Source organism: Pseudopipra pipra, chromosome 1, assembly GCF_036250125.1.
Source record: "Pseudopipra pipra isolate bDixPip1 chromosome 1, bDixPip1.hap1, whole genome shotgun sequence".
In the NCBI taxonomy this organism is placed as follows: domain Eukaryota; kingdom Metazoa; phylum Chordata; class Aves; order Passeriformes; family Pipridae; genus Pseudopipra; species Pseudopipra pipra.
Window position 1 is genome coordinate 128292727 of NC_087549.1, and position 14166 is coordinate 128306892.

Sequence of the window (14166 nt, forward strand, 5' to 3'; positions counted from 1 at the left end):
CGGCACTGAGTTTCTGATACCGCTAACAGTGGTGGGTGGCATTGTGAAGCAAGCATTACTCTTCTTCACAAGAGCACGGGAAATACAGTCAGTACTCCAAGTGCTCCTGGAGTTTGGTGGCACATGACATCATTAGCAAAGCGCACATTTTCATTCGAGAATTTCATATAAATAGTTCAAAACTAGTCTCAGAGTTCACAATAAAAAACTGATGAAATTACTAAAGACGCTTGACTCTCAAAACTATTGGTACTATGGTTATTTCTTTCCTCTGTAAAAGTCTGTAGCTGTTGCTTTGTGTTGCAATTGTAAGAGCGAAAAATGTGAAGGACTTTAGATGCTTCAGTTTCGGTGGATCTGTAAAACTCACATTTCTTCTCTGAAATAGCACATGTTTGATTTCTGTTTCCCCGACAGACCTGCAGGTACAATGACTACTTGAAAAAACCTGTAGCTACATGAAATACACAGTGAAGAGGGCCAGTATGAGACTACAGCCATGTTTTAATTCTGATTCCTATCTAAGTTCTTCAGGCATTTTTATTTTTATCTTATGTCAACTTATAGCTAACACACTAATATTAATGATATACTTCCACAGTTTTACTTTTTATCAAACTATAGTTCATTGATACATATCACACATAAGAAAAACTTTTCAACCCCAACTCTCTCACTTGCACAGCCTTTATCATATACTGTTAAGGAGAATCTAAAAATCAGTAAACATAGAATGCTATAGAATCATTCCAAACAAAGAGGTCATGGCAAGGAGTCATTTATTACTACAGAACAGAGGACAACTCTGATACGAAAAACAAGCAGAACCAAACACTCTCAGAAAAAACTGGGAAAACCTTTACTATACCAAAAAACAGACTTAACAAAATCACTATGGTAACTATCAATGGCATGCATAAAGCAAACCACAGATTTCCAAAAAAACACACAGGTTGAAACTGCACAGATACTGTGTTCTCTATTACGTTGCACATAAACCATGACCATTGTGCCAAGACAGCAATTTTCAACCCACAATGTCACCCATTCCTTATGAAGAGTTCCATATTACAAACTTCCTTTGCAAAGGTAAAAGTTACAATGAAGCCACCGGCAGAAAAAAATCCCTTTGACTCCCTTTGCTTTGTTAAAAGGCAGAAAAAAAGTTCAATTGATGGTACCACATAGGTATGAAATTACTTTAAATAAAGGTAAGGAGAGCTATGTAGACACCAGATGGCACACTCGTTCAGTGCAGATCAAAGTGAACAACTTAAATGGTACACATCACTACTATTCAAAATCTATCTCTGAAATAATTATTTAATTTTCCAGAAAGATGACAGTAATAAAAAGGGAATTGTCAGAGAAGAAGAAACAGCAGTAAATCAAAATATGATTATAAGGAGAAACAAGTCAACCGTGAAGCCTAATTACACAGAATTACATTTTCTCTACATTTTCAGTTTCCATTCTCCTGAGAACTTTCATTTTCTAGAAAAGTAAAACGGTTGCAGCATTCCTGCTGTCAAGCTACACTATCACTGAATCTAGCAATTAATTTGAAACTGCCGTTTCAGGCTTAAATATAAAACAGAATTTGAGAACTAGCAGGATTGCTTTCTACCCTTTTTAACACTAATTTCCTCCAAATACACATTTGGAGAACTGAAACAGAAGGAGGACAAAAAAGTCAGAAAAACTGTTTGCAGGGTGTTGCTAAAACAAGTGATTCTTTCCTGGAAAACTGAACTTAACTGTACTTATTTACAGATGTGACAGATATGCTAGTTACCTTTACTTACAGACATACTAATATTTACACCATTGGAATACCATTTGGAAAATACTTCCACCTCTTCATGCCTTTGCTGCATTAAAAACAAGTGATCTTTCATCCCTAGGTTTCTTCCTTGTTTTCTTAAAAACCAAACCAACCAACCAAAACAATCTCCAAAACCCAAGCAAAGCAAAACAACCAATGAAACCAACTAACCAACCAAAAAAACCCAAACCAAAACCCCAGCAAAAAACCAAAACATAACAAAACAAAAACCCACACAAAAACAAACAAACCCACCCCAAACCCAAAACCAACAAACAAAAAACCAAAAAAAACCCCAACCCACAAAACTCTGATACACTCAATTCACTTCAAGCATTGTGGAAAAGCTGCATCTTACTTCTGTCCTTTTTATATTTGATCTGAAGCCAAAAGAGTCCTATATTATCACATCTCCATGTATTTGGCAAGTTAAATGAATTAGTTTTTACATTTGCATTATGTCATAGACTCAGCTGAGCTTTTATATTCAGTGATGAAGAAAACAAAGTATTTCACGATGTCCTTTATAATGAAAACCTTAAGTTTCAGAAAGCTGAGTGACTCCTGATTATTTTTTTTCTAGAGCAATAATGTTCAGTTGACTGCAATTAATCTTTTAATTTCGTTATGTCAAAACCACTACGAATAGTTGCTTTAAAAGGTCTTCCAGGTACTTATTTAGAAGTCATATTTAAATGAGTTGACCAATCACTGGCGATGCTAATTAAAATTATGACTGATAAGTATGGATAACTGGTTTAAAATTATTTGCTGTTTTCATGAAGCACTGATACTTACACTCAAATTGGAACTGATGTTCTGTTTTCCCCTTGTAGGCAAACATTATCCAAAACTTGAATCTATGACATCACATAATTAAGCTACACAACAGATGTTTGGAAACCACTTTGGTAGAAATGCTTCAGGTAATTACAAGATAACAATCCTGTTTTATCTTTAATATACTTGGAAACAAAACAAAACAAAACAAAAAAATCACTCTTCTGCTATCTTCTGCAACTTGAAAAAACAGCAAGAAATACTAAACTGTTCTAAATATTAGTATTCATTTGTAAAACAAAAGCAGTACACAGAACAAGCCCCTATGCTAAGAACAGTTTGCAGGTGCTTTGTCCAGTTTTGGGGTTTTTGATTCTCTTTTGGATTTTGTGGGGGTTTGTTTGGTTTTGGGGGTTTGTGGATGTTTGTTGGGTTTTTTTAAACTTTTTTTACCTAGATTACAGTCCCTTAGGTTCTTCCATGTTCTGAAGAATGAACAGAATACTGTTGGCTACTAATTCTTTCCCCAAAATGCAGACTTTTTATGGTTAAACAGAAAAATCACTATCTGTTCATCTGGATTTTATCCAATACACTTACAGAAAAAAGATTTTCAGGTTTTAAATAACAAAACTATGTTTGATATCAGAGTATCAGAAGGCTTTATTTACAGGCCTCAACTATAAATGCCTTCACAAAACGGATTTCATCTTTATAACACTGGGTAGATAGCTGCTTCTCAACAAAAAGGTATAAAAAATGGAATTTCCACTAAAAAAAACAAAAAACAAACAAAAAAAGAAAAACATACCAAAAACCCAAACAAAAAACCTAAATAACTCCCTCCCCAAAAAAACCCAACAAACAAACAAACAAACAAACCCCAAACAAACCAACCAAAAAAAAAACAAAACCAGAAAACAGCCTCTAAAATGCTCATTAAGAGTATCAAGATCTGAGAGTATTTATTGAAAGATGGAATACTCAACAACACAAACACTACTTAACTTAAAGGATACAGCAAAATTACAGGAAAAAGCTTTCCTTACCACCTCTTAGAGCACACAGCTAGCTCCAACTGCACAAAATTGCATTAGATGTGCATGTATGTATATGACATTTCTTACAGAAACTGTTACACTTCCAGACAACAGCATATACAGTAGGTAAATCACAGCTTACAAAATTTTAAAAAATTCACTGAAATACACTGAAGATAATTTTTTTTGAAGGACAGGATAATCCTTATTTTGCAAAAATATGACAAACTAATAAGACTAACAAAAATTATTTTAGCAATGACATGCTCAATAAAAAAAATAACCTGTGTATTCTTTTTTAATTCAAGGATAGCAAATGAAGTTGACATTTATTAAAAGCTGATTTCTTTATAATATGGATCACCTCAAAAAGACTCTGAAAACCAGAATACACATAGCTGAGCAGAGCAGAAGCATTAATCTCTCAACTTACTGCTGCAAAACACTATTTGCATTTCTTTAAAGTATTTTCTAAAGAAACAATTATTGTGCATTTTTAATCTTCATAAAAAAAAGAATCTAAAAAAAAATTGCACAATTTTGAAAAGACAGTGTTAAAAAACATATTCAGATTTATAAGAAAAAAAAAGTGGTTATAGAACTCTGGTTTATGCAATTAGTTATTGATTGCTATTAGTTATTAGCTAATCTTCAGCTATTAATTTCTCTGAAATTAACTAGCAGCAGAGATAAAAATTTGTGACGCTTATACAAGTGTGAAATTGGAATTATAGAGATTACAGATTTTAAAAAAACCTAGCTTAAAGAGTTATGCACTGAAATGCATAAACCTAAAAGGTCACTAGATAGGGCTTTAACTATATAAAGCATAAACAAGTAATTCAATTCTGTCCACAAATACAGCCATTATACAACAGAACTAAGTATAAAGACCTAATGTCTTGTTCATTTACATTGATTTGTAATTTGTACAGAGCCTGGTTCAGAGTAAAATTATGATGTATTTAAATTTACCCTTGTATATATGGTCTTAGGAAGTTTAAAGTCAGAAAGGTATCCTTGTAAACTTAAGTTAAACTTTTAATGTACAATATGATAGTTGCTCTCTCCAAAACAATGCAGTCCAAACAGCTGGATCTTCTCTCTGTCCTTCGATTTCTTTGAAACAGTTGCTGTACAGTGCAGAAATAACATCAGCCCATTACAGGATGAGGATGGTCACCTCACAAACAGGGACAGAGACAAGGCAGAGATGTTTAACGCTTTCTTTGCCCCTCTCTTCAACACCAATGACAGGCTAAGGGGGTCCCAGTGCTGGAAGACCACAGCTGTGAAAATCATCAACTCCCAGTCAACCTTGAACATTATTGCTCTGAGTTGGACTTTGATGATCCTTGTGGGTTTCTTTCAACTCAGAACATTCTGTGATTCTATGATTCTACATAGATATATTCTGAAATATGTGAAAACTAATAGATGGAAATACTACAGAGTACTCACAAGCTCTAGGATATAAAATACTGCACTGGCACACAATTAATGTAGAGAACTGTACAAGGGAGAAGCACTGTCCTGACTCTGAATAACCTGCTTCAGTCTTAGTTCTCTCACAATTCCAAATTACAGGAGGAAACAGCCTCCAGTGTCATGCAGAAGCTGTGAACAGTAGTGTACTTCAATTGTCACGGGTCTCTGGCCATCTGCCCTGGTTTTGGCTGGGACAGAGTTCATTTGCTTCTTAGTGGCCGGTATAGTACTGTGGTTTTGGGATTTACTATGAGTATTCTGAATTGGAAGAGATTCACAGGGATCATGAAGTCCAGTGAATGGCCCAAACAGGGATTGAACCCATGACCTTAGCATTTTTAGCACCCTACTCTAACCAGGTGAGTTAATCTGGCCTCAACAATGCTGATAACACACTGATGTTTTGGCTGTTGCTAAGTTATGCATAGCCAAGTCAAGGACTTTTCAGTGTCTTATACTCTGCTAGGGAAGAACTGCACAAAAAGCTGGGAAGGAGCATAGCCAGGAGAGTTGACCCGAAGTGGCCAAAGGGATATTCCACACCACAGAACATTGTAACAGTATATAAACTGGGGGAGTTACCCACAAGAGGGCCAATTGCTGGAGGGGGGGAACAGGCTGACAGTGTTTGATGCTCCTCTTTGACAGAGTAGCCCTGTCAACAGGTCAGCAAAGATGCTATCTTGCAAATCTGTATGTTGCAGAAAAGTAGAGAACTGGAGAGAACTGAGACAAAAATGCAAGTAGAGGAACAAAATCTTTCTCAAACTGGTAGCAGTAATTTTACCGCAGTGCAATCCCATACAGTGACAACACACTAGTCCACTCAAAGTCAGTTAATTTCTACACTACATACCATAATATGTGCAGATATACTATGTTAACATATGAGGTGCCAAATCACCAGTGTAGCACCTGTCTTGCTCATAACAGTGTCACAGCACAAGAGGAACACTTCAGAGCAATCAGACTTCTCTCCATTTAGCACAGAAGCTTGGCAGTTGTTACACAGGCCTTAGAATAAACCAATCTTGTCTTCCAAAGGATTTCTGAACAATGCCTTATCTATCACTCTATCACTCCTTTGTTAATTACTACTACGAATGTCTTTCCTGCAATACCTTTGGTTCTCTTTAGTCCTTCCAGAATCATGAATCCTCACACCCTAATACCACTACATAAGGTATAAAAAGAGAGGAGAGAGAGAGAGACAAGAAAAAGGGGAGACGAGATGCAAAGGGTTCAGTAAGCAAGAACCCAGATAAGTCTTCTTTCTGGGTGAACAACAGCATGGCAACAGTCAGTTCAACTGACCCAGGCAGCTCTATGATTCCATGTGTTCTTACACATAAGGAAGAAGGGTACTTTCCCTTGATGAGAAGAAGAAAGAAAAAAAAAGTTTCTCAAACTTTAATTTTGGATTACTCACAATCCTAATAATTTAAACTAAATTAATGAGTTTGGCTGTAGTCATCGTTAAAGTTATTCTTAGTCATAGACCAAAAAAGGGAAGCCATTAGGGAAATCAAATCTGTGGCCCAAAATTAAAGCAAACATTTAAGGTTAGATCAGGAAAATACTTGCTTAATCCTATCAGTGTATGCTCAGAAGTTAAGTATAGTATCTCCTAGTATAATCATAAGAAGTCTGGAAAGTTCTGTGAAGAAAATAAAAGTTGTGCAGCATGAGAGTTGAAGTTTGTCTAACCCTAACATGAGAGGGTCTAAACAATCCCTGATATTAAGAAATATACTGAAAGATGAACCAAATATACTGGAAGATGTCCAAAGAGTCACGGGAACACTACTCATGCCCTAAACTGGACTTAAGTGCCCTTTGATATGTTTATATACTTTTCATAGGTGATGTGACACATCACACATGAAAAACCTTGTTTTACAAACAAGCAGGAGAACAAAATTTTACGGAAAAGAGCACAGTGACTAATAAAAAAGTCCTATTTTCAAATTAAAGATGCTAAATATTTCATCAGCACAGAAAGCAAGAGCTTTTGCTTCTCTTCTCAAAAAAACTATCCACCATGAAAGTTTAAGAAAACATACAATGACTAGCAAGACTAAGAAGCCAAGCAAAGTGACAGGGTCTTGTGATAACACAAAATGTGCAGTCAGTCAGCAGATTGCCTGTATATAAGGAAATTACTAATTACAGTAACTGATGTATTAAAATCTAGCCTAGTATGTGTCCTCAGTACTACAGTGAAGAAGAGCTGTAAAGGCTAAGTTTAAGTGCAAACTGAATTTTTCCTTAAGCTTGTAGAGCTCTTCAGTTCAGTAGTGTTATTTCCCAGCTTTTTACTTTAGCAAAACTATATATTTAACACAACTAATAAAGCATTAAACAGAGGAAATGGAATATATAACAAAAACAGAACATCAATCAAACTGAAATCCTGCAATTCAGAATGTCCACAACATAACTCATCTGAAACCATGTTATTATTATGAATATGAGCCTCATAACAACAACTCCACCATCATTTACCGTGTTTCTGATTGGAATTTTCTTCGGTTCTGTTGGCACATCCTGAGGAACAAATTTCACTGGTTCCTTAATCTGTCTCCTTGATCTTTTGGTCCCATCTGGTAAGGTTTCCATGGCAATATCAGCCTCCATGTCACTGCTACCTGCCTGGTCACACTCTGAGCATTGCCTGCAAAGTGCAAGATTTTCTTTTTAAGACTGTAGTCACAAAAGCAGAAAAAGAAATATATTGAAGTGTTTGGGTTTAAGATAAACTCAAAAGTCAATAAATCAAATGGACACCTCAAGAAGTCCCTCAAACATACATTTTAAGCAACCAAGCAAAAAACAAGTAAGATGTTCTTATATTCCTGACACTATTTAACTTTGAAAACCAAGATTTTGAAAGTAGGAATTAATCTTCAAGAAAGATGCACCCTATTTCACCATTTTCATTCTACCACGTCTGTAATCTATTCATTACTGCAACTGCTGCCACAGTTTAATCATAGAATTATACAGTGGTTTGGATTCGAAGGGATGTTACAGATCATCTAGTTCCCATCTCTCTGCCAATGGGCAGGGACACTTCCACTAAACCACATTGTTAATCTTTACAATGACATGCTGCTGAATTCATTCTGATGACAGCATGCTTTAGTGGCAGGGATTTAGAAGACATGTTTGTTATGAAAATAAATTCTAATATGTATTTTCTAAGGGAGCAGCTTTTAAAGCCAAAAAAAATAGTTAAGAGACAATTAAAGATACAGAAGATAGAGACATAAATTAACAAACTTTAAACACTGAATTGAAAAAAATCACAATCAGAACTTCAAAAACTAATAAATGCTAAAGTAATGCTATTAACAAGCTCTATAACAGAATTAACAAGATAGGAATTCATCAAGATTTGTTCTTATTTGCAGAAAATCATCTTATGCAAAGTCATACATGCGGATGTTCCCTAAAAATATGTTAATGAAAACTCAAAAATTATACTCACTGGTAGGAGCTAATTTTGTAATTACTTCTCACATTACACTTCAAACTCAAAAAACTGTAAGTCTTTTCAAATGAATCCCAATTCATTTGAACCACTGTTCTCATATTACAACATGTTTTTCTAATAATATACCAACCAAACAAAATATCAACATTATGTTCTGCTATTGAGTGTCGTTAACAGGGATAAGCACTTTAAAGTTACCTAAATGAAGAAGTAAATTTGCTTTGGAAGGAGACAAACAAAAACCATGTACTCAATTATCTAAAGTTAAATGTTAATACACACTTGTGACAAGAAGGCATATCCATCCTGCATAAACAAAAGCACAAAGTCAGATACGTCAGTTGTGTCTGAGCTGATTTCCTCAAATTTACGTGTTCAACAGCAATAGTTCCTCTCCTGTGAACTTTAGTAAGGGCTAACACAATATCAACTCCATCAACTCTCCATGTTTTCTAATTCTTTCAAACTAATCCAAGCAGCATAATCTCAGATATCTCCTGGCTACATCTGAAGAAAACAGGAGTCACCATGGTCTGCCAGACAGACTGGTGGCTACCAAGTCAAAATAGAGAGGATCTAATCCTGGACTGGGTAACATGTCAGGGTAACATGTCAGGGTAACTGACTAACTCAAGACCGTTCTCCTTCAACTTTTCCACATGTAAAATTTGATAATTGTGGCTACATTGTAATGTTATGAAGATTCATCACCTCTTATCTCAAAAGCATTTAAGTCTGCAGTAAATAGGACACATTCAAGTGCTAATAATACTTGCTGGTCTAGAAAAGCAGAAGTACTACAGGGTAGACTGCAAGAAAGATAACAATTTCTCCCCTCTCTCATACAGTATGGAGGCTTTATTAGTAGCTAAAACACAAGGAAGTCAATTTATACACTTTTCAAACAGTTCTGGGCCAGCATACAAGTGTATAGTACTCTATTCTCCCTCCTCTTTACAAGCCTCAGTTCACACCCAGTACTTTTTAACACTTCTAGACCTCTTCAGGACACTACAATATAAAAACAATAGAAAAATATAAGGTACAAAAAGCTACTTTTTACAGTTATATGCTTACACAAATTTGTGTGAATATACACACACAAATATGTATTCACACGCACTTGTAAAATAAATAAACAAAGGCACGCAGACCAAACTACTACTATTTTAAGATTATATGGAGAGGAGTTCTCCAATAATGTAACAGGAGAGAGAAGCTTTGAATAGCAACATTCCCTCAAAATGTTGGGTCTGCTTAGCTAAAGGTTACTTTGATTTGTTTTCCTTTATAAGACACATTGTCTTCAAGCTGTCCAACTCAAAGCTTTAAGGTGAATTCCTGTTTGGTAAGCACCAGAGAGCACAGCCCTCCATACCGCTGCAGCATCAGTCATGTCAGTAATTTATGTAAAGGAAAGCACAACTGAAAGTATCTACTATCATCTGCTTATGCAGATGTAAGCAGTATCTATAAAAATATTCAAAAATACTGTGATGAGCAGTTCTTACAAAACATATATTTTCCCAGTTATTATGGTGGAAATATGTGCTATGTATAAATTAAAAAATAAGCATTTCACAACTAAAGAGCTGCATTAAAAATCAAGTTTTTATAAGACAAAAAAAATAGTAGTATGGTTATATGACAATATTTGGAGTTGGGAACCCAGTCTCTTGGATCTACCACCCTGCACATATGATTTAAATAATTCTTGTTCTTTAGCTCTGTGTTATTAAAAGGAAATTACTCAGGTTTTCATCTATATATGTTCAGACAGTTGTACAGAAAATAACCATGCAGATCAGTAAAGTCCTGTAGTTACATTAGTATCCTATTTAAATATAAATAAGTGAAGTATTGTAACTTTGATGTTACTGAGGAAGATGAAACATCTCAACCAAAAGATGAGGTACTCCATGCAAGTTCCTAAATCCCATTTTTATGAACAAAAAACAGGTGTCACCTACTCTGAAACAGATGGTGCAAGTGTCACAGCAATCAAAATTAGGAAAAGCTACGTCTAGAAAAGAAAAGCAAAATCACAGTATGACGGGGGTGGAAGTGCTTTTTGTGTGAGTCACAGAACAAAACTTCACAAATACACCAAAGGTAAGGGGGAAAAAGGAAAGTTATAAACATGAACTTACAGTCAACCTCTTGATTTACTGGAATAGCCTCTACTATCACAGTCGACCACATCTCAACCTTATTATAAAGCAGACAAGCTTCAACTACAAAGCAGTTTGGTTGGTGGCTCCCACAGGACCACAGAAAAGCTATTACAGACACACACTCCTCTGACTTGGAAACAATCTCCTTTCATCTCCTATTACAGTTTATTTCAACATGGTTCTTGAATTTAAAGAACTTTTTTCCTATTCTGCTGTTTAATCCAAATATATTGATAGAAAGTAGCCTTATGACTTCTTTTTGGTTATGCTACAGTCATGCTCACTTAATTTCATCTCTTCAAGGACAAGCAGCAAACAGAGAACCTGCCACCCCAGGACTTTACAACCATTACAACTCCTCCAACAATCTTCAACTACCTCTAAATTATCAAGCATTGCCGTGCACCATAAACAAATTAACAGGAGAAATTGTGCCAAAGATTCAACTTTTTCTACACAGGTTTTGTTTTGCTTTGAGTCTGAATTTACCTAATCTAGACTCACAGAGAAAATCAGTAGTAAGCAATAATATGTCTACTTCTAAAATGTGCCTACTGCTAAAATTACTGGAAGTGTTTGTTCCATCAAGAAGTCTCAGTATCGATTCGAAAATTTTTAATCATACAGGAAGTCTCTGATTAAGCACTAACAACCAACAGAAGAAAGGAAGTGTGATTTTGTTGAGTTTTCAATCTAACTTGGTACAAGAATGAATGGTACCAGAGACAACTTCCCATCTCACAAACATCAACTCACTACAATGAGTTGGGAAAAGAGTAAATTTAAATCTTCTGTGATTAGTGAATACACTACAATGCTTCCAGAAAACAGTTCTGTCCATGGCATTTAGAAAGGAAAACTGTAGAGTTACTTAGAGTGTGGCTTGTTTTTAATTAGGAAGAAATGGATCCCACAGGCATACTCTGTGACAAATCACTTCTTGCCATGTTTACAAAGACTTGAACCATTGTGAACTTGAGAAACATGGACCACAGCTTTAAGATGACACCTATGCTCTATAAATTACACATGTTGAATGACATACTGGAGGTGGTAGGGGTTGCTTTTATTTGGAGATAAAAGACAGTATATATGAACCAAATAAAGTTTGCCAAAGAGCTTCAAAGAGATTCTTACAGACAGTAAAGGTACTCTAAATTTGCCATTTGCAATGACCCAAACATCCTTCAACTAGGAAAAGTGACAAATACATACAAATGTATATATTAGATGCAACATCACATTGCTCATGCTTATAAAAGTTAGTAATTTTATATTATTTTCTAATGACTCAGATGAAGAAACATTCAAGATGTGCTAGATCAGTACTGAATGAGTGAGGTCATGAATATGAATAAATGTCCAGATACTGAATGTGTGTTCATGGGAGTACTGGTCAAGAACAGTACAGCTCATTCTGTACTGTGGCAAATACTCCTCACAGCAGTCACCACTAAGATAGCTTGGCCTTCCAACAGAAATAAAAACCATCAAGCTTAATATAATTGTTGTCGTTGTTTCGTTCATCTCAGTCTCCAGCATTTCATATGCTACCGGAAGTTATCACTGTTTTTCAGCAATCTCATTTCAACAGAAAGAGCTAATCTCTGTTGGTAGCTGCCAAGTATTTTTTTAATGAACATGTCAATATTTCCCAATTAGATTTTGATTCATTGTATTGTCTGTCAACACTTGTGCATTGCTTTCGTACCAGTTAAGATCACTCCCTACCAGGAAAACGCACAATTCCAGTCCATCCAGAATGGTCAGGACCATAAAAACACACAAGTTGTCAATAAGAATGATAAGACTTATTATGATAACATGTGAATCAAAATAATATTCTAGTGTTTAATCAACAGGATTTCTAAGAAACTGAAAATTCCCAACTTTTACATAAAATTATGCCACAGCATTGGTAAAGTATATGACTCCAATCATCAAACCTTTTGCAAGGGCTAAAGTTAGTAATTATGTGTAAATTATTAGCAGTGATAATGGAACAGGAAAAAAAAAGGAAACAATTATTTTTAGTTTTTTCCTGCTTACTATTTTAAAGGAGAACTAAACTCAGTGTTTTTAAACACTCTTAAATAAAGTCTTCCAACCTGCCTAGTATTTTAAGGAACTTCCCACTATACCAATTTTTTTTATATTTTTTGCTAAATTCCCATTATATCCCATACAAATATGTGAAAAGTACATGGCCCCCATCTAAAAAAAATTGCACTTTTTTCATATCTTAATCAAAAGATAAAAATTGTATTCAAAACAGTGGGGGGGGGACGACCTACTGAACTCAAACTTAGATTAAGAGTCTGTTCTATATGCTCTCTACTGATCCTGAAAAGAATACATAAAGGCATGTTCAATGATGAAAGGAATGCAATCAATGCAGCTCAATTTTTCTGCTATCATCTCACACTCCAGAATATGCCTTAGCTAATTAGAAGTAAAAGCCAAGTTTGTGATCTGAGATATAACTGAAGCATGAAATTCACAACAAAGATAAGTTAGGGCTTTGAAATGAAAGAGCTTTACTGCCTAACCTGACCTATGCTGCCATTAACACCTACTGAGAATTATAGTCTTACATCTTTTGGACTGATAGCTTTAAGTGAGCCTTTTCAACTCTGTTAAAAAGCAGAACAAAAATCAAACCTCCCGTGGAAACACAGAAGCTATCTAAAAAATTTTAAAAAAAAAGAAAGGCATCCACGTAAAATAACTACTTGATAAATCTGACCAAAGACATGGAAAGTCCAAAATCATATACTACATTAAATAATTAAAGGAAAAATAATTTCAGAAAAATGTTAATGATGGTGAAAATCTTTCTGAGATTTTCATCTTTTAAATGAAATCTCTATTAATTTACTAAGCAAATTTACTGAGGTACATCCAGGTTTTGTCACATTAAGATATTAAAAAAGAGAGGCCTCCCATTACATATACTGACCATCTTGTTCTGTACATAATCTTCAAAACTAACCAGACAGCTTAAGTAAATGTTTTATGCAAGTCTTTAAAAAATAATAAAAGAAAGTTAGAGATATATGAAGAAAAACAGAAACCATTTTTTTTTCTATTAAATTAGTTTTAGTGTATTTTTAGAAGGAATTCTTATACTATTCTGATTTGGTACCTTAATGTTCAAACAAGGTGATGAACAACTCCTGGAGATGCTGTACACTAACTTCTTGCCAGCTAAAAAACTGCTTCTGAATAACTGCTTCTAACACATTTCAGAGCAGTTTCAAGATGCAGAATGCTAACACTACACAGCAGCAAGCTAATTTTATGACAGTTTTGAAATCAACACCTTTGCCACCTTATCATTTCTCTATTGTACCACTTAGCTTT

The 14166-nt window shown here is 34.9% G+C and overlaps 1 protein-coding gene across 4 annotated transcripts in view; it reads right to left on the bottom strand.

The window, feature by feature from the left end:
• PHF14 (PHD finger protein 14) overlaps positions 1-14166 on the bottom strand; it is a 156169-nt gene that overhangs the window by 94630 nt on the left and 47373 nt on the right. For all 4 annotated transcript variants that reach the window (XM_064676454.1, XM_064676448.1, XM_064676451.1 and 1 more), the window contains exon 14: positions 7639-7807. In XM_064676454.1, the coding sequence (XP_064532524.1) occupies positions 7639-7807 (169 nt within the window). The remainder of the gene's footprint in view (positions 1-7638; positions 7808-14166) is intronic.